This window comes from Bos taurus, chromosome 22 (assembly GCF_002263795.3).
Source record: "Bos taurus isolate L1 Dominette 01449 registration number 42190680 breed Hereford chromosome 22, ARS-UCD2.0, whole genome shotgun sequence".
In the NCBI taxonomy this organism is placed as follows: domain Eukaryota; kingdom Metazoa; phylum Chordata; class Mammalia; order Artiodactyla; family Bovidae; genus Bos; species Bos taurus.
Genome location: NC_037349.1, coordinates 46,622,835 through 46,643,843, shown reverse-complemented (window position 1 = coordinate 46,643,843; position 21,009 = coordinate 46,622,835). Strand labels below are relative to the sequence as shown.

Sequence of the window (21,009 nt, the reverse complement as noted above, 5' to 3'; positions counted from 1 at the left end):
TCTTTTAGTAGAATAAGTTTCTATATGATAATCTTAAACTTGCACAAAACTAGATGCTGGGTAGGATTTGGTATTATTAACTGTTGGATTCTTCTCAATATTTATTAAATTCTGGGTTGCTTGGCCTTTAGCCTATAATTTTTTGTACTATACAGGAAAATACTCCTGTTATCATTTTATTCCAGTTGAACTAAAATAAAGAATCAACCTTAGCCCAATTCTTAGGAGAGGTACTTTAAACTTGAAAGAATATGTACCTTATATGTCGCTGACCATCATAATACATAGTTATTTAAGCTTCTTGACGCCCTGCATTTAAGGTTATATTTATAAACCAAAAATTTTAATGATGTTGATTTTTAAAACGCTTTTTAAAATTACAGTTTCTAAAAAATATTTAATATGTGTATCTATTTAATATGTATATTTAAACAGTATCTACTTAACATGTGTACCTTTTTAACATGTGTGCATGTGTCATTTTAAAATTGCGGAATGACAGAGTAGTATTTAATATTATATCTTCCCACTTACATGCATTTTATTAGAAGAGATTATGGATGGGTGGTGATGACCTTGGTTTCCTAGGTGGTGCAGTGGTGGGAAAGAATCTGCCTGCTGGTGCAGGAAACACAGGTTTAGTCCCTGAGTTGGGAAATCCCCTGGAGAAGGACATGACAACCCACTCCAGTATTCTTGCCTGGGAAATCCCATAGACAGAGGAGCCTGGCGGGCTTCAGTCCACGGGGTTGCAGAGCCGAACATGATTGCGTAACAGAGCATAAGCACAGAGGGACGAGTGAGAAGCTCACGTGCAGTCTAAAGAGACTCTCCCTTCCCACCCTCCCCTGTCCCCCACCCCCGTTCCCAGCATTCATCAAGCGCTGGTCACAGACATCTTGCCTCTATTGGCCAGCTACCTGGTGATCCTTGTGATGGCTCATGGCCATCTCATTATACTAATAGGATACTTTGTAAACTTCATCTCCCCGCAGCCAGGGAATTACATATGTGGCACAGTCATCTTTTCTTCAACCCCTGGACAATTCATTATTTTACATTCTTTCCCGAGACCCTCTTCCTACCTGTTGACTGTCATGTCACTCTTGTTCCTGGCCAGTTTTTCAGTGTTTACAAATCAGTTTGGATTGCCCACATTTCCTGCTACTCACCCTTCCCTACTCAGGGAGGAATACATGTCTGTGCTTTACAGACTGTTCTGCACTTACTAGAGGATACACAATGCTCTCCCCACATCTGGTGGAAGTGACATACCTGCACGGCAGACAGGTGTGACCCTGGGAGGAGACACACATATAACATCACAGCTCAGACTTTGATTGAAGGAACTCGTGTGACTCTGCTCCAGCTTATTTATTATTTATTGTTAATAAACAGAACAAAAAATTAGCCTTCTCATATCCAAGGGAATATGTATATTTGTCAGTGGCTCCCCATCCCCTCCCCACCACCTGCCTGAACGTGGTTTTTTGAAAGTCACTCAGTCGTGTCTGACTGTTTGTGACCCCATGGACTATACAGTCCATGGAATTCTCCAGGCCAGAGTACTGGAGTGGATAGCCTTATCCCTTCTCCAGGGGATCTTCCCAACCCAGGGATCGAACCTAGATCTCCCGTATTGCAGGCAGATTCTTTACTATGTGGGAGACCTGGATTCAATCCCTGGGTTGCAGGCAGTTTGTAAATATTTGTTGAATGAATGAAAATAGCAGTAATTTCAGTCTAGGTTCCTTTCTAATATTGGTGTGATCTTTATGTAAATAGTTTAATGACTTTATCTGCTGTTCTGTGTCTACTTCAGAGCTTGAAGGAGTGAGAATTAGACCAAAAATGGAATCTTAAGGTAGGAACATGAGGCATCTTCTGCTTTTACATAACAAGCCCCTTTGAAGGGTTCTGGGCTTAACCTGTGTGGGTTGCTTTCCCAGTAACAGAGTTTACTGGGAAACTGTGACAGGAGTTTTTAGGGGAAGTGCTGGAGGCTTAGGGGTGGGATGAAGAAGAGGCCAGTTTCTCTCAAGTTATAGTCTTTTAGGCAACGTCTCCAGATTCTCACTTGGGGACAAGCAGGTCTTTGCTTTACCGTCTTCTCCCCTGGACTGTCTGTCAACCCTCATCTAGTGATTTAATTATTCTGACTCTAGAAATGTAATTTCGGTTTGTGATGAGAAAATTTGGCCAAGAGACCATGTTCAGATGTTCCAGCTCTTGGCTAATGGTACTCCTGCATCCGTCCTCTGCAAGAGGGTCTTTTTTTCTGATGTGAAGCACACACAGAGCTCCTCTTCAGTGTTTGGCTGCTATACTAAGTGATTGTGATTGGTCAGAAGCCTCCTTCCTGAAGCCCTCTCTCCGGGGGCTGTTCCAGGTGGCTTACTCCTAGATATGCAGTTATCACGTAGGAAAAAAAAAATGACCCAAAGGTATGAACAACATTAAGTGTTCTGACAGTGAAGTAGTGCTTTTCTCTTCCTGATGTTTGTGTGAAATGATCTGGCAAAATAGATGCTACAGAAATAATGCATTTCTGTGTCTCCCTTCTCAAATGATAAATGTTCTTGGCTCATCACAAGATTTTTTGCCAAATGCTGATTCTGCTAACAGAAGGAATGGAAACTTCAGATGTTCTCCTGTGACAGAGGGAATAAAAAGTTTCCTGGACTGCCTTCCTTCTGTGTCATGAGTGCTCAAAGGTGCTCTTGTGAAGGGCTGTGTTCTGCCTCGACCCTGGCCTTGGCTAAAGGCACACAGGCTGTGTTGCTCAGGTGTCTGCAACTTCTTCCCTAAGCCAGAGGGAGCCCCAGAGGATGGTCAGAGGTGGCAGAGTGAAGAACATCAGCGTCATCAACCACCTCATTGGAATTTGTCTCCTGCATTAGAAGTTCAGAAAGGCGTTCGTATGAAAATACTACATGTACCAGAATCTTCTATAGCAGAAATTCAAAGAGGGCAAAACAGGAGAACACGGAGATTTAGAGTGGCCTGTTCTATGTGGGCACTGTGCCGCTGTGTCTGGCCATCAGACCTCTTGATGTCTCCCAAGGAGCCCACCTCTCATTCCCTGACTCTTCTTTTCTCCAGTTGTTTCCCAAGTCCTGGTTATCTCAGTTTCCCAATTCCTTGCCAGTTTTATGTTCCTCATTCCCATTCTGCACACTGAGATTTTTCAAAACCATAAATCTGGTCTTGGGTCCCTCCTACCCTTAAATCCTTCAGTGGTTCTGATTGTTGTTTGAATCCATACCCTCAGCCTCCTACCCATGTCAAGACAATGTCCAAACTCTTCATTCTAGCATACTACCTTTGATGGCCTGGCCCTGCTCACTTCTTTGACCTCGTCTCTCACCAGATTCCCCTGTCCTGGCCATCCATGCACCAGGGAAGTGGAACAGGGGTAGTTCCCTGTGTTCCAGGCAGCCTCTTGTCTTGGATATCCATACCTACTGTTCTGCTCATCCCCTGTTTCATCTCCCCTCTTCTTAGCCTAGTCATCCTTTATGGGTCCAGAAAGTTGGAGTGACTGCCTTGACCACCCCATCAGGGTGGTTATGATGATGTTGTGTCTTCTTTTCTGGTTTAGTCATCAGAACATTCCTGACCATTAGACCATGAGCTTTCTTCAGCTTTGCTTTATTCATCATATTGTGCTTGGTACCCCACCCCTGCCTGGCATACCAGAGACACAAAATAGATGTTTGTGGAAAAATAAATGGAGTTTTGGAGTCAGAGGTCCAATCCAAACTGGCCTGAATCTTTGATCAGGTGGCATAGTGTCTCTTCCACTTTGGTCTTCCCCTCTGCCTTCATTGTGTGTTGACAGAGATGTGCTGGTACTTTCCAGATTCCTTTACCCAGTTGAAAAATAGCTGTTTTTTACACAAAACAAAGTAATTGCCAGAGCAACCCTTGAGGCTATAGAAAATAAAAGTGTTACTGCCATCACAGCTGTGTGGCTTCAGGTTATTCTTGATACTTTGGAGAATAGGACAATGTGTAGCCAAAACACAGCCAAGGAGTAATATATTGGATTAGCCAATAAGTTCGTTGGGGTTTTTCCATAGTATCTTACCAATGAGGTTTTTGGCCAACCCAGTATAATTAAGATGGCTTCCCTGGTGGCTCAGTGGTGAAGAATCTACCTGCAGTGTAGGAGACCCAGGAGATGCGGGTTCAATCCCTGGGTTGTGAAGATTCCCTGGAGGAGGGCATGGCAACTCATTCCAGAAAATCCCATGAACAGAGGAGCCTGGTGGGCTATAGTCCGTGAAGTCTCACAGAGTCGAACATGACTGATGTGACTGACCACACACAGACACAATACAATTAAGGCTTCTGGGCCTCTTTCAAGAGTCAAGAGCTGTGTCTGCTTCTCTGGGGACAGGCTCTAAGCTCATCCCCCAAGTTGAGGGATAGCATCTTTTCCTGTGACATCCAGCCAGCCCTGGCCATGTGGCTTTTGCTCACCTGGAAGAGACTTGTAAACAGCTGCCACCCTTGTTAACTGATGATGTCTCTGGCTTTAGGTATTTGAGTCTCTTGGTTAGCTTAGGCCACTAAAAGCTACCAATCAATGAAACAGGCACTGTGATGGCAGTAAGATGGGCCCTCTGAAACAAGATCACAAGTATTTAGATTATCAGCCCTTCACCCTCTACCTGCTAATTTCAAAAGACCAAGCAGTTTGAAGTCAGACCTCGCTTAGCTTAAAACTCATTCTCTAACCATTTGACTTTCAACAATGACTGTCTTTCTTTGCCTCAGTTCCCCATCTGCAACATGGGGATGACACCTGCCCCAGATGGTAGCTGTGAGGATTAGACAAATTGATACATGAAAAGCTCCTGGAGCCGTGCTGGGCTTGTGACACATGGAAGACTAATTTTGCTAACTTCCTTAGGCTCAGCTAATGAAGACATGCTGCTTAACTACACAGATTCTAATTGGGGCTGCATTCCCCTACAGAAATTTGTTAGTAAGTGCCCATCTTCTGTTCTGCATATAAGTATGGCTCGTATACATTCTCTAGTTTCCAAAATAGTATGCTCATGACAGAAATTAGAAAATACAGGTGAGCAGAAAGAAAAATAATTATTTGTAATAGTGCAGCCAGCTGTGAGCATTTGGCATCTGTCCTCACAGTGTTTGTATGTGTGTGTATGTATAGGCAGTTTAGTAATTTAAAGCAAAAAGTCACCAATTACTATCTGTAACCAATTGTAACATTCTGTATACTAGTTTCCTACATTCTTTTGCACAATTTGGAATTTGCTGTACTGTTGTAGCTTACTCGGTTCAGTTGCCAGAGGTCATATTGCTTGGTTTTATACCGTAGGTACGTTTTTGATGCTTTTGGTGTATATCACCATTCTGAGCTGCTAAGGGTTTGAAGCTGATTAATGACTATCACTTGGTTACTCTCTCTGTTATTCAAAATCTTTGGATTCCAGCAAAGAGTAACGTTTCCTAGAGAGAGGAAGACAGTACATTGTTCTGACCTGATTCCAACAGGCATGAGCACATCTTGAAAAGCAGAATGCTTTTGCTTATGGGATTACTTCCCTGGGGTAGTGAGAAAGTAGTATGAGACTTGGCTCATTGGCAGAGAGGACCCATTGCCACATGTCCCGAGGGGAGAGAGCTTACGCTGGAAGAGGAATAGAATCAGTGACCTGCTGAGTTCATCCCAGATCTGAAATCCTTGGCTGGCACAGAGCTTCATGTTGAGCTTAGTTAGCTAGGTCACAAGGCCCAAGGAATCCTGGGACACCAGCAGACCTTCATAAAATCAGTGCTTCCTTTCTACGGAGCAGATTCAGAAGAAGAGAGCATGCAGGAAGGTCTCATTGAGAACTTGGTGGATAGTCAGAGTTGTATAAACTGGTTCCCTTCTAGAAGTCTTTTGGAGGAAAAAACATGAAAGTGACAGATATGATCAAAATAATGGGACTCGATGTAAAAAACTAAAGATTTAGGTAAAGGCTAATTATGAAATTCATTTTCTTTTTATCTTAAGCCTCTAGATCACCTTTAGGCTCAGAATTACAATGGAGATTTATTTCCCTGACTGTAAATATTAGACTGACTTTAGTTTTGTTTTGTTTGACTCGCTTCTTGAACTTTGTATTTTGGGTAGTGAATCAACCTTGTGTCTAAGCTGGCTTGGCTTTTGGCTTTTGGAGCACATCTGGCAGGCAGCAGAGAACCCCCAGAATTTTTGGCTCCAAAGATGTCACTGGCTTGCATTTGAACTTAGGGAAAGTTTCTAGTGATTGTCATTGAAGTTTTGTTCATACACCAGAAGACACTGTTAGCCTGAGCCAGGCGTGGGCTGGCTGGAGTCCCACAGCAGGGGCCAAGCCAGCCAACCTCCCAAGGAGTGGGGAGGTCACCCTTCCAGGAGCATCAGTCAGCTGCATCCTTATTGCATCTTTCTTGTATTGTAGCATTGCAGTTGTGCTGCAACAGGCTTCATCCAGAGAAGCTATGTGAGTGTCTGCTGTGGGCCCGGGGATTGTCCTTAACTCCTGGACCACACAAGCTCTGATGCCAGGAGAGGTGAGGGAGAGGTGAGCACAGAATTCTCTGGGAACCTGGAGGGAAGGTGTAGCCTTCTTGTTTGGGAAATGAGGAGAGCCTTGTCAAAGAGCGAGGGAAGGCTAGAAGAAGAAATGATGGTTTTCCAAGGAAGTGAAGGACTCAACACAAATATCTAAGATTTTTATGGACATTTTCAGGGAGCAGGGAGAAGAAAGTCACTTACAACTCACGGTCCATTATAGCAGTGGTCCCCAACCATTTTGGGCACCAGGGACTGGTTGGTAGGAGACCATTTTCCCATGGACCAGTGTGGGGGGATGGTTTCAGGGTGATTCAAGGGCCTTACATTTATTGTGCACTTTATTTCTATTATTATTACATCAGCTCCATCTCACATCATCAGGCGTTAGATCCTGGATGTTGGGGACCCCTGTATTGTAGGACCATGCAGAGCTCTCAGAGCATGTTTTGAATGCTGTAGTAGATCGTTTGTAGTAGTAGATCACACACACACTCCCTTCCTTGGGGCAAGGAAAGACAGAACCTCCTCCTGGTTTACATTTTTGAAGGAGATGGAGAGGACTAGAGAGAAAATAGAAATTTGTATCTTGAAATTATCCTGCATTAAAAAGTTGGTTTATTTTCCATTTCAGAAATTACTCTTAAAGTCTCTATAGTCCAGATTACATGTGGATCCTTATGTTTTCCTTAAGTAGAAACTTGGTAGGGTGAGTAACTGATTCAGGTTTTTCATCCAAAAGAGGGAAAATGTAAGGCCCCCAGTATTTTTAGTTCTCTAGACTTTTGATAGCTACATAAATGTGAAGGATTCTTCTTGACATTAACAGTATTTTGAGCTCCATTTGGAAGTTTTTTAAATTAATAAGCAATATTTCTTTTCCGTGGGAACAAAATTAAATGTTTAGTTATATCAAACTTTGTGGCCTCAGGACCCCTTTACACACTTAAAAAGTACTGAGGACCCTTAAGAGCTTCTGCTTATGCAAGTTGTATGTATGAATATTTGCCACATTAGAAATTAAAACCAATAATTCATTAATTTAAAAATTAACAAGTTCAAAATAAAAAGACTCATTGCATGTTAACATACATAACATATATTATTAAAAATAACTTAAAAAAAAACAAATTAGAAGAGTGGCATTTTTTTCATTTTTGCATATCTTTTCAAGATTTGGTTTTAGAGAAGACAGGTAGATTTTCTTATTTGCTTTTGTGTTCAATCTACTGTGATTTGTTAAAATCAAGTAAGAAGATACGACTTCATATAAATAATCTGTTGGAAAAAGGGTCTCAGGGACCATACAGGTGTTCTAGGGTCACTTTGAGAATTGCTGGTTTAGACAGATAAATTTCTGAGTTATTCGGTGGGTTTTGGCTCAGACGGTAAAGAATCTGCCTACAATGCAGGAGACCTGAGTTCTATTCCTGGGTCAGGAAAATTCCCTAGAGGAGAAAATGGCAACCCACTGCAATATTCTTGCCTGGAGAATTCCATTGACTTAGGAACCTGGTGGGCTACATACAGTTCATGGGGTTGCAAAGAGTCAGACATAACTGAGCAGCTAACACTTTGCCTTCACTTGAAATGACAAGTTGTCCTTGAGAATTTGAGTATACTGTGGGACAAATTAGTTGCTTATGAACACTCACAAACCATGAAATTAAGGTTATCCTAATACATGTTGCTGTTTTACTGTTGTTTGTGTACATGCTTCTTTTTGCGAGTTCCTTAAGGATATTTAGGAAGTCCTCAGTAACTGAATTGAATCAAAATACTAAAAATTGACAGCAAGTACTCTCACACTATAAAATGTGTATAAGGTGCTCTACTTTGATTGTGTTAAGGTTATTTTTTTTTTTTTCCTGGATACTAGTTAAGCTTCAAGAGAGCCAGAGCCAATTTTCACATTTCTCTTTAGTTAGTTTAATAATTTTGAAATACAGTCCAATCTCCCCAAATCCAACAGAAATTTTTATTTTTACTTATTCCTTTTAAATAAATGTGCTCTGACATCATGGGCATTGTGTTTTATGATATCTTGGGTCTTTAATGTTGTCCATCCTCCTTACAGAAATACAAAGAGTATGAGAAGGATGTTGCCATAGAAGAAATTGATGGGCTCCAGCTGGTGAAAAAGCTGGCAAAGAACATGGAAGAGATGTTTCACAAGAAGTCTGAAGCAGTGCGGGTAAGTGTCTCTGGTTTCTGCTCTGTGTTGCCCAAAGACACAAAGGCAACTGGTGTTGATGAACCCAACTCTCAGAAATCAAAAGTTGACTCACCCATATATACATAATTTCTTAAGTCTGGTTAATGAAGATAAGCAGGTGCTAGGGGCACAGTCACCCCTTTTCTGGGGTAAACTAGGGTTTAGGTGCTAGTTTTTGTCTTACGATAGTGTACTTTCAGTGGAAAGTGAAGTCGCTCAGTCGTGCCCGACTCTTTGCGATCCCATGGACTGTAGCCTACCAGGCTCCTCCATCTATGGGATTTTCCAGGCAAGAGAACTGGAGTGGGGTGCCATTTCCTTCTCCAGGGGATCTTCCCGACCCAAGGATCGAACCCTGGTCTCCCACATTGTAGGCAGATGCTTTACCGTCTGAGCCGCCAGGGAAGTCTACTTTCAGTGGAGGTGTCCCTAATTGTTTGCCAGACAAACAAAGTGCCTAATTGTTTGCCTAATTAATTGCCAAAGTACATTCAAGGGGGTGTTGTGGTTGAACTAAGCAGTTGTAAAAAAAAGTTAATCAGTGTTTACCAAAATATGGAATTGAAAATCTCCATGGAGTAAATGAGTCTAGATGAAGTCTGAAGTTCTTTTTACTATTTTTGGAATATTACTATAATTATAATGTTTATCTTGACTGGCAAGAGCTCCCTGAAATCTTTTTTTTAAAGTTTTTTGGGAGTATAGTTGATTTACAATGTTGTTTTAGTTTTAGGTGTACTGCAAAGTGAAGCAGTTAAACACATACATATATCCACTCATTTTAAGATTTTTTTCCCATCTAGGCCATTATCCCTGAAATGTTGTATTAGCAGGAAGAATGGAACTGCAGTGCGCATGTGGTGTTATTTTGGATTTCCAAGATTGCCTCTGACTTTATACTTTGTTGCCAACAAAATGGGGCATCTGAATTCTTGATTTAGGACATGTAAATGTTACAGTACCCTTTTTTAATACTACATTGGCACAGGATTATGGGAAAGAATTTTGATCTAAAGAGTTCTTTATTTCTAACTTGTAGTTTACTTTCAGATCAGTTCAGTTCAGTCGCTCACTCATGTCCAGCTCTTTGCAGCCCCATCGCAGCACACCAGACTTCCCTGTCCATCACCAACTGCTGGAGTTTACCCAAACTTATGTCCATTGAGTTGGTAATGCCATCCAACCATCTCATCCCCTTCTCCTCCTGCCTTCAGTCTTTCCCAGCATCAGGGTCTTTTCAAATGAGTCAGCTCTTTGTATCAGTTGGCCAAAGTATTGGAGTTTCAGCTTCAATATCAGTCCTTCCAATGAACACTCAGGACTGATCTCCTTTAGGATGGACTGGTTGGATCTTGCAGTGTAGTTTACTTACCTTTTAGTTTTATTATCTTCAGAATGACTTTGTTATAAAAGTTCATTTCCTAGTTTAGTTTTTCTCATCCTTAATTGGCCAAACCAAATTGCCACAAGATATTTCTACCTTAGACCTTATAATCCCATACATTTCCTTGTTTCTAAAATATTTTGTATTATTTTGATTTAGGGAAGAAGGGACTGTAGTTTAGGTAGAAGCATGAGCTTGACCTGGGTTCAGTGTCAAGCAGAACAACCTTCATGAGCTTCCATTTCCTCATCTGTAAAATGGGAAAAACTCACACAGGGAGTGTAAAGATCACAGTTGTGGTTTTGAGCCATTAAGCACAGACCCTGGCACATGAGGAGTGCTTAGTGAATAGTTAACTTCTGCTGCTACTATGGTTATTAATTTAAATAAGGTGAGCTTTCTTGGTGGAAACTCAAGTGCCTTAGAAGGAAAAAGAGTGCTTTTATGTGCCATAGACATACTGCACTGACTGCCATTCCTGGGAGCTGCATGGTGGCCTCTGGGGTGTCTATGTCAGTACCTTAGAGCAAGTTGTATTCTATTTTTCGCAGACATTGCAGCATGGCAGGCATTGGCACCTCTCAGTCAGAGAACCCTGAGGTAAACATTTAAAAAACACAATTACCATTTTATGTTTATTAAATGAACACCCTCTTTGTTGGAACTTTTAGAATGTATTGAGAAGTATCAAAAAGAGAAAAAAAGTCACCTAAAACTCCTACTACCTAGCAGGAAAACAACACTTATTTTCTTAGATTTTCTTCCTTCTAGTCTTTTTTCTTTACATTTATATGCATATCCTTGTGTGTGTTTTTATCAAATTAGTAACTATATTGCCTGTTTGCTTTTGTATCCCACTTTTTTTTACTTCTTTATACCAAAATAGCGTGAGCATTATCTTGTGTCCCTGTGTTTTGTGATTTTCTTTTTTTAAAAAACTAATTAATTTTTTAAATTGGAGGCTCGTTACTTTACAATATGTGATGTTTTTTGTCATACATCAACATGAATCAGCCACAGGTGTACATGTGTTCCTCCATCTTGCTAAATTCCATATATATGTGTTAATGTACTGTATTGGTGTTTCTGACTTCACTCTGTATAAGAGGCTCCAGTTTCATACACCTCATTAGAACTGACTCAAATGTGTTCTTTTTTTATAGCTGAGTCATATTTCATTGTGTATGTATACCGCATCTTCCTTATCCGTTCGTCTGCCAATGGACATCTAGGTTGCTTCCACGTCCTAGCTGTTGCAGACAGTGTCTCGCTCAATTCTGGTTTCCTCAGTGTGTATGCCCAGCAGTGCAATTGCTGGGTCGTATGGCAGTTCTATTTCCAGTATTTTAAGAAATCTCCACACTGTTCTCCAAAGTGGCTGTACTAGATTGCATTCCCATCAACAGTGTAAGGGAGTTTCTCCAGATCCTCTCCAGCATTTATTGCTTCTACACTAAAATGGCAGCCATTCTGACCGGCATGAGATGGTACCTCACTGTGGTTTTGATTTGCATTTCTCTGATAATGAGTGATGTTGAGCATCTTTTCTTGTGTTTGTTAGCTGTATATATGTCTTGTTTGGAGAAATGTCTGTTTAGCTTTGGCCCACTTTTTGATTGGATGGTTTATTTTTCTGGTATTGAGCTGCAGAGCTGCTTGTATATTTTGGAGATTAATTATTTGTCAGTTGTTTCATTTGCTATTATTTTCTCCCATTCTGAAGGCTGTCTTTTCACCTTGCTTATAGTTTCCTTCGTTGTACAAAAGCTTTTAGGTTTAATTAGGTCCCATTTGTTTATTTTTGTTTTTATTTCCATTACTCTGGAAGATGGGTCATAGAGGATCTTGAAGTGAAGTGAAGTCGCTCAGTCGTGTCTGACTCTTTGCGACCTCATGGACTGTAGCCTACCAGGCTCCTCTGTCCATGGGGTTTTCCAGGCAATAGTACTGGAGTGGATTGCTATTTCCTTCTCCAGGGGATCTTCCCAACCCAGGGATCGAACCTGGGTCTCCTGCATTGTAGACAGACACTTTACCGTCTGAGCCACCAGAGAGTGTTATGCCTGTGTTTTCCTCTAAGAGTTTTATAGTTTCTGGTCTTATATTTAGATCTTTAATCCATTTTGAGTTTATTTTTGTGTATGATGTTATAAAGTGTTCTAGTTTCATTGTTTTACAGGTGGTTAACCAGTTTTCCTAGAAGAACTGATTAAAGAGATTGATTGCCTTTTCTCCATTGTATATGTTTGCCTCCTTTGTCAAAGATAAGGTGTCCATAGGTGCATGGATTTGTCTCTGGGTTTTCTGTTTTGTTCTATTGATCTATATTTCTGTCTTTGTGCCAGTACTGTACTGTCTTGATGAGTGTAGCTTTGTAGTAATCTGAAGTCAGGCAGCTTGATTCCACCAGTTCGATTCTTCTTTCTCAAGATTGCTCTGGCTATTCAAGGTTTTTTTTTGTTTCCATACAAATTGTAAAATTATTTATTCTAGTTCTGTGAAAAATACCATTGGTAGCTTGATAGGGATTGCATTGAATGTATAGATTGTTTTGGGAGGATACTCATTTTCACTATATTGACTCTTCCAATCCACAAACATGGTATATTTCTCCATTTGTGTCATCTTTCATTTCTTTCATCAGTGTTTTATCATTTTCTATATATAGATATTTTGTTTCTCTAGGTAAATTTATTCCTGAATATTTTATTCTTTTCATTGCAATGGTGAATGGGATTGTTTCCTTAATTTCTTTTTCTGTTTTCTCATTGTTAGTGTATAGGAATGCAAGGGATTTCAGTGTAATGATTTTGTATCCTGCAACTGTACTATATTCATTGATGAGCTCTAGTAATTTTCTGGTGGTGTCTTTAGGGTTTTCTATGTAGAAGATCATGTTATCTGCAAACAGTGAGAGTTTTGTTTCTTCTTTTCCAATCTGGATTCCTTTTATTTCTTTTTCTTCTCTGATTGCTATAGCTAGGATTTCCAAAACTATGTTGAATAGTAGTGGTGAGAGTGGTCAGTTTTGTCTTGTTCCTGATTTTAGAGGAAATGCTTTCAATTTTTCTCCATTGAGGATAATGTTTGCTTTGGGTTTGTTGTATATAGCTTTTCTTATGTTGAGGCATATTCCTTCTATGCCTGCATTCTGGAGAGTTTTTATCATAAATGAGTGTTGGATTTTGTCAAAGGGTTTCTCTGCATCTATTGAGATAATCATATGGTTTTTAATCTTCAATTTGTTAATATGGTGTATCACATTGATTGATTTGTGAATATTGAAGAATCTTTGCATCCCTGGAATAAAGCCGACTTGGTCATGATATATGATCTTTTTAATATGTTGTTGAATTCTGTTTGCTAGAATTTTGTTGAGGATTTTTGCACCTATGTTGATCAGTGATACGGGCCTGTAGTTTTCTTTTTGTGTCGCATCTTTGTCTAGTTTTGGTATTAGGGTGATGGTGGCCTCATAGAATGAGCTTGGGAGTTTACCTTCCTCTGCAATTTTCTGAAAGAGTTTGAGTAGGATAGGTGTTAGCTCTTCTCTAAATTTTCGGTCGAATTCAGCTGTGAAGCCATCTGGTCCTGGGCTTTTGTTTGTTGGAAGATTTTTGATTATAGTTTTGATTTCTGTACTTTTGATGGGTCTGTTAAGATTTTCTATATCTGCCTGGTTCAGTTTTGGAAGGTTATACTAAGAATTTGTCCATTTCTTCCAAGTTGTCCATTTTATTGGCATATAATTGCTCATAGTAGTCTCTTATGATCTTTTGTATTTCTGTGTTGTCTGTTGTGATATCTCCATTTTCATTTCTAACTTTACTGATTTGATTCTTCTCTGTTTTTTCTTGATGAGACTGGGTAATGGTTTGTCTATTTTATTTATCTTCTCCAAGAACCAGCTTCTAGTTTGCTGATTTTTGTTATAGTCTCCTTCATTTCTTTTTCATTTGTTTCTGTTTGATTTTTATAATTTCTTTCCTTCTGCTAACTTTGGGGTTCTTCTTTTCTTCTTTTTCTAGTTGCTTTTGGTATAAAGTTAGGTTGTTCATTTGGTGTTATTCTTGTTTCTTGAGGTAGCCTTATGTTGCTATGCTTTTACTGAATCCGATAAGTTTTGGATTGTTGTGTTTTCATTTTCATTTGTTTCTATGCATAGTTTGATTTCCTTCTTGATTTCTTCCATGATCTGTTGGTTATTCAGAAGTGTGTTGTTTTAGCCTCCATGTTTGTATTTTTAATAGTTTTTTTTCCTGTTCAGTTCAGTTCAGTCACTCAGTCGTGTCCAACTCTTTGCGACCCCATGAATCACAGCATGCCAGGCCTCCCTGTCCATCACCAACTCCCGGAGTTCACTCAGACTCACATCCATCGAGTCAGTGATGCCATCCAGCCATCTCATCCTCTGTCGTCCCCTTCTCCTCCTGCCCCCAATCCCTCCCAACAGCAGAGTCTTTTCCAATGAGTCAACTCTTCACATGAGGTGGCCAAAGTACTGGAGTTTCAGCTTTAGCATCATTCCTTCCAAAGAAATCCCAGGGCTGATCTCTTTCAGAGACTGGTTGGATCTCCTTGCAGTCCAAGGGACTCACAAGAGTCTTCTCCAACACCACAGTTCAAAAGCATCAATTCTTCGGTGCTCAGCCTTCTTCACAGTCGAACTCTCACATCCATACATGAGCACAGAAAAAACCATAGCCTTGACTAGACGGACCTTTGTTGGCAGAGTAATGTCTCTGCTTTTGAATATGCTATCTAGGTTGGTCATAACTTTGCTTCCAAAGAGTAAGCGTCTTTTAATTTCATGGCTGCAATCACCATCTGCAGTGATTTTGGAGCCCCCAAAAATAAAGTCTGACAACTGTTTCCACTGTTTCCCCATCTATTTCCCATGAAGTGATGGGACAGGATGCCGTGATCTTAGTTTTCTGAATGTTGAGCTTTAAGCCAACTATTTCACTCTCCTCTTTCACTTTCATCTTACCGCATTGTGATCAGAAAAGATGTTTGAAATGATTTCAGTTTTTTAAAATTTACCAAGGCTAGATTTATGGCCCAGGATGTGATCTGTCCTGGAGAATGTTCCGTGTGCACTTGAGTAAAAGGTGAAATCCATTGTTTTGGGATGAAATGCCTTATAGATATCAATTACATCTAACTAGTCTATTGTATCATTTAAAGCTTCTGTTTCCTTGCTAACTTTCTGTTTAGTTGATCTATCCATAACTGTGAGTGGGCTAGTAAAGTCCCCCACTATAATTGTGTTACTGTTAATTTCCCCTTTCATACTTGTTAGCATTTGCCTTACATAATGAGGTGCTCCTATATTGGGTGCATATGTATTTATAATTGTTACATCTCCTTCTTGGATTGGCCCTTTGATCATTATGTAGTGTCCTTCTTTGTCTCATATCACAGTCTTTATTTCAAAGTCTAATTTATCTGTTCTGAGTATTGCTACTTTTGCTTTCTCTTGCTCTCCATTTGCATGAAATATCTTTTTCCAGCCCTTCACTTTCCGTCTGTATGCATCCCTGTGTTTGAGATGGGTCTCTTAGAGATAGCATATATAGAGGTCTTGTTTTTGTATCTATTCATCCAGTCTTTGTCTTTTGGTTGGAGCATTTAACCCATTTACATTTAAGGTAATTATTGATAAGTATGATCCCATTACCATTTACTTTGTTATTTTGGGTTCATTTTTATAAACCTTTTCTGTGTTTCCTGTCTAGAGAAGATCCTTTAGCATTTATTGAAAAGCTGGTTTGGTGGTGCTGAATTCTCTTAGCTCCTGCTTCTCTGTAAAGTTTTTGATTTCTCCTTCATATCTGAATGAGATCTTTCCTGGGTAAAGTAATCTTGGTTGTAGGTTTTTCTCTTTCATCACTTTAAGTATGTCCTGCCATTCCCTTTTGGCTTGAAGAGTTTCTATTGAAAGATCAACTGTTACCCTTATGGGGATCCCTTTTTGTTTATTTGTAGCTTTTCCCTCGCTGCTTTTAATACTTGCTCTTTGGGTTTGATTTTTGTTAGTTTGATTAATATGTGTCTTGGGGTGTTTGACCTTGGGTTTGTCCTGTTTGGTACTGTCTGGGTTTCTTGGAATTGAGTGGCTATTTCCTTCCCCATTTTAGAGAAGTTTTCGACTATTATCTTCTCAAGTATTTTCTCATGCCCTTTCTTTTTGTCTTCTTCTTCTGGGACACCTATGATTCGAATGTTGGGGCATTTAACATTGTCCCAGAGGTCTCTGAGGTCGTCCTCATTTATTTTAATTCTTTTTTCTTTACTCCTCCCTGCTTTATTTATTTCCACCATTCTATCTTCCATCTCACTTATCCTCTCTTCTTACTCAGTTATTCTACTGTTGATTTCCTCCAGAGTGCTTTTAATCTTAGTTATTACATTGTTTATTATTGACTGACGCTTCTTTATTTCTTCTAGGTCCTTGTTAAACATTTCTTTCATCTTCTCAATCCTTGTCTCTAGTCTATTTATCTGTGACTCCATTTTGTTTTCAAGATTTTGGATCATCTTTCCTATCATTATTCTGTATTCTTTTTCAGGTAGACTCTCTGTCTCCTCCTCTTTTGTTTGGTTTGGTGGGTTTTTATCATATTCTTTCACCTGCTGAATATTTCTCTGCCTTTTCATTTTGTTTAGATTGCTGTGTTTGGGGTGCCCTTTCTGCTGGCTGGAAGTTCGTGGTTCCTCTTAATTGTGGAGTCTGCTCCCTGTGGGTGGGGCTGGACTAGTGGCTTATCAAGGTTTCCTGGTTGGGGGAGCTTGTGTCTGTGTTCTAGTGTGTGGTGCTGAATCTCTTCTCTCAGAAGTACAGTGAAGTGTCCAGTAGTGAGTTTTGGGGTGTCTATGGGTTTGACATGGCCTTGGACAGCCTGTCTTTTAATGGTTAGGGTTGTGTTTCTGTTTTGCTGGAGAATTAGCATGGTGTGTCTTACACTGGCACTTGTAGGCTCTTTGGTGGAGCTTGGTTTCATTGTAGGTGTGGAGACTTTTGGGTCAGCTCTTGTCTATTAATGTTCCCTGGAGTCAGGAGTTCTGTTATGTTCTAAAGTTTTGGAGCTAAGCCTCTTGGATTTCTTGTCCTTCTCTGACAGTAGCCTCAGGACTTCTCTATCCATACAGCACAGAAGATAAAACCCCTAGGTTAGTGGTAAGACAATTCTCAGCAGGCAGGAACACCCAGAGAGGTTCACAGAATTACAGAGAGAAGAGAAGAAGGAGGAGGGAGATAGAGGTGACCAGGAGGAGAAGAGGGGGAGTCAAAAGGGGAGAGAGCAGTCTAGCCAGTAATCAAATCCCTAAGTGCTCTCCACAGCCCAGAACACCCAGAGAGGTTCACAGAGATGTGTAGAGAAGAGAAGAGGGAGGAAGGAGATAGCGGTGATCTGGAGGAAAAAAGGGAGAGTCAAAAGGCAAGAGAGCAGTCAAGCCAGTGATCAAGTCCCTAAATGAAATCTTAAAGGTACAAAATCGATAATAAATATCAAAAAGCAAAGATTAAAAACGAAGAATAGAGGTTAGACTCCCAAAAATACTGTATAAAAATACAGAACAAAATTAATTAGAAAAATTACAAAAGTATATATGGAATTTGTTTTTAAAAAATGGGTTTTTTTGGGAAAGGTAATAGTAGGCTATAAAAATGAAAGTTAAAGGAGTAATAAAGAACTACAATTTTTTTTAAATTGAAAAGTGATAATACTAAAAATACTGAAGCTGTAGGAATTCCTCTAGTGCTGTTACGGGCAGTGTGGGGTCAGTTCAATGTCAGATAGTCCCTTGTTCTGGCTTGTACTTGTTCTCAAGGTCTAGAGGTGCCACTCAAATGCACATTCTCAGCATTCACTGCAGGGTTTTAATCTGTTGCACCTGTCACTTCCAGAGTGGTTCCCCCTTCTTTGTTTCTTTTGGCTTCCTTTGTTTCCAAGTCTCTTCAGCGTCTAATCTGCACCCTGACACAAGGGGGCGAAGGTAGCCACTTATTTAGGCTCACTTGTTCAGTTGTGTTGTGGGGAAGGAGGGACATTGCAAAGAAATACTACTGGCATGTGTGGGGAGTGCTCACAATGGATGGACCACACTGGGTTTGCCCCAGCCCAAGGCAGCATGTACTTCCTGGGTCCACAGTGCTCAGGCTTCAGGGTGCTCTGCAAGGGCACTGTCCCAAGTGGACCTGCATTTCATGCCCTTCTCAGGCCTAAGCCGCTCGGGTTCTTGGGTGCTCCACAGGGGCACAGGCCCAGAAGGGCTGTGTGTTTTGTGCCCTTCCCAAATCTAGCAGCTCAGGTGACCAGGTGCTTGGTGAGCGCACTGTTCCAGGTGGTCCATGCATCTTATTCACCTCCCCGGTCTCGGCCGCTCAGTTTCCTGGGTGTGCCTCAAGAGCACAGTCCCGCGTGTGCTGCATGTTTCCTCTGGGGAGCTGATCTCAGGCTGTGCCACTCCTGGCAGATGTCAACTGTCCAGGATTCCAGGAAGACACGGTTAGCAAATGGGAGCCTGTTCAAAGTTTGGTGGAAGATGTGGTGTCTGGGGCCTAGACTGCAGCAGGCCCTTGCCTTCCACCTCTGGCTGTCACAAGCCTGCCTCTCTGCCTCCAGGGAGGGCTGGCCCCGTATGGCAGCCGGCTTGCTCTCCTTTGGTATTTGCTCAATCCTCTGTTCTGTGAGCATGCCAAGGCTCACTGCATTAGAGCCTTTTGCGGCAAAGTTCTTTTTTTTTTGTCTCTCTGGCAGTCCCATGGTTTGGGTTGCTATCTCATATTAGCTCCCTCAGATAGTCCTCAGGGCATTCAGCCCTGGTCCTTACCCTAAGGACAGATGATGCAGTGAATATTAAGAGACAGTACCTAAAATAAAATCCCACTTATAAAGATAATAAAATGAAAACTAGCATTAAGAAGAAAATTAGCATTAAAGAAGCAACTACTTCATTTATCATTTATTATTAAATTAGCATTATATTTTACATTTTAGAAATACATTGTACAGAATTATAAATGATATAGGGCATGTTTTTCAAAACTGTTATTAATATAACATTTATTAGTAAACAATTCTTACTGTGCTGTCACAAGAAATCAAGAAATTGACAAGGCAACACAACACAAAATATGTTATTTTATTTAAATATTTTTTTGTAAACTGCTTCATACCTATTTTGGAAAGATGTGGGATGTATAAAAATAAATATATTAACTCTTAAATTATTACTAACAACCAGAGCATAAGAACTTTAAATGTACTTTAAATGCAGCATAAACACGTCCCTGCCCAACCCCCACTTGCTGGTGGCGGACCTGAGCGTCTGCATCACTTTGCTGTCTCAGCTTGCAGTTGTGTTTTAGGCAGGCGTTCTGTTGATAGCTTACCATGATAGGTGAAGGATGTCAGATTCCTGATCTCTGAAGAAGATTTAGCTTCAGGACCAGGGACCAGGCTTGATTACTCAAGAGCTTTTGTGTAGCAGAGTTTTATGAAAGTGTGAAACGGGACAGAGCAAGCTTTTGACGACGTAGACATCAGGAGGGGGATGGAACATGCCCCCTCTTGAGTCTTGGCAAGGGAGCTATGTACTTTTTTAATTAGTTATAACAATAAATCAAAAGAATGTCTCAGTGTTGTAAAGATTGTACCAGACCCACTTCCACAGTTTACATTTTAAGATAATAGGATTAGAACTAACAATAGAAAGATTTTACCAGACCCACTCCCATAATATACATTTTAAGATAATAGGATTAGTCAGAAGGTTTTTCAAGAAGGAGAAACCGTCCTCAAGCAGGATACATTGTTGTTATATAATCCTTCAGTTCAGTTCAGTCGCTCAGTCGTGTCCGACTCTTTGCGACCCCATGAATCGCAGCACACCAGGCCTCCCTGTCTGTCACCAGCTCCTGGAGTTCACCCAAACTCACGTCCATCGAGTCAGTGATGCCATCCAGCCATCTCATCCTCTGTCGTCCCCTTCTCCTCCTGCCCCCAATCCCTCCTAGCATCAGAGTCTTTTCCAATGAGTCAGTTCTTCACATCAGGTGGCCAAAGTATTGGAGTTTCAGCCTCAGCATCAGTCCTTCCAATGAACACCCAGGACTGATTTCCTTTAGAATGGACTGGTTGGATCTCCTTGCAGTCCAAGGGACTCGCAAGAGTCTTCTCCAACACCACAGTTCAAAAGCATCAATTCTCTAGTGCCCAGCTTTCTTCACAGTCCAACTCTCACATCCATATATGACCACTGGAAAAACCATAGCTTTGACTAGACGGACCTTTGTTGGCAAAGTAATGTCTCTGCTTTTTAATATGCTATCTAGGTTGATCATGACTTTCCTTCCAAGGAGTAAGCGTCTTTTAATTTCATGGCTGCAGTCACCATCTGCAGTGATTTTGGAACCCAAAAAAATAAAAGTCTGACACTGTTTCCACTGTTGCCCCATCTATTTCCCATGAAATGATGGGACCGGATGCCATGATCTTAGTTTTCTGAATGTTGAACTTTAAGCCAACTTTTTTACTCTCCTCTTTCACTTTCATCAAGAGGCTCTTTAGCTCCTCTTCACTTTTTTCTATAATGGTGGTATCATCTGCATATCTGAGGTTATTGATATTTCTCCCGGCAATCTTGATTCTAGCTTGTGCTTCTTCCAGCCCAGCGTTTCTCATAGTGTACTCTATATATAAATTAAATAAGCAGTATGACAATATACAGCCTTGACGTACTCCTTTTTCTATTTGGAACCAGTCTGTTGTTCCATGTCCAGTTCTAACTGTTGCTTCCTGACCTGCATAAGGGTTTCTCAAGAGG

The 21,009-nt window shown here is 40.6% G+C and overlaps 1 protein-coding gene across 6 annotated transcripts in view; it reads left to right on the top strand.

The window, feature by feature from the left end:
- Positions 1 to 21,009, top strand: part of CACNA2D3 (calcium voltage-gated channel auxiliary subunit alpha2delta 3) — a 900,236-nt gene that overhangs the window by 174,681 nt on the left and 704,546 nt on the right. For 5 of the 6 annotated variants that reach the window (XM_059879667.1, XM_059879666.1, XM_059879665.1 and 2 more), the window contains exon 3: positions 8,655 to 8,771. In XM_059879667.1, coding sequence (XP_059735650.1) covers positions 8,655 to 8,771 — 117 coding nt within the window. Of the gene's footprint in view, positions 1 to 6,499; positions 6,588 to 8,654; positions 8,772 to 21,009 lie in introns of those variants that run through there. The other variant, XM_059879668.1, reaches the window with a different exon arrangement.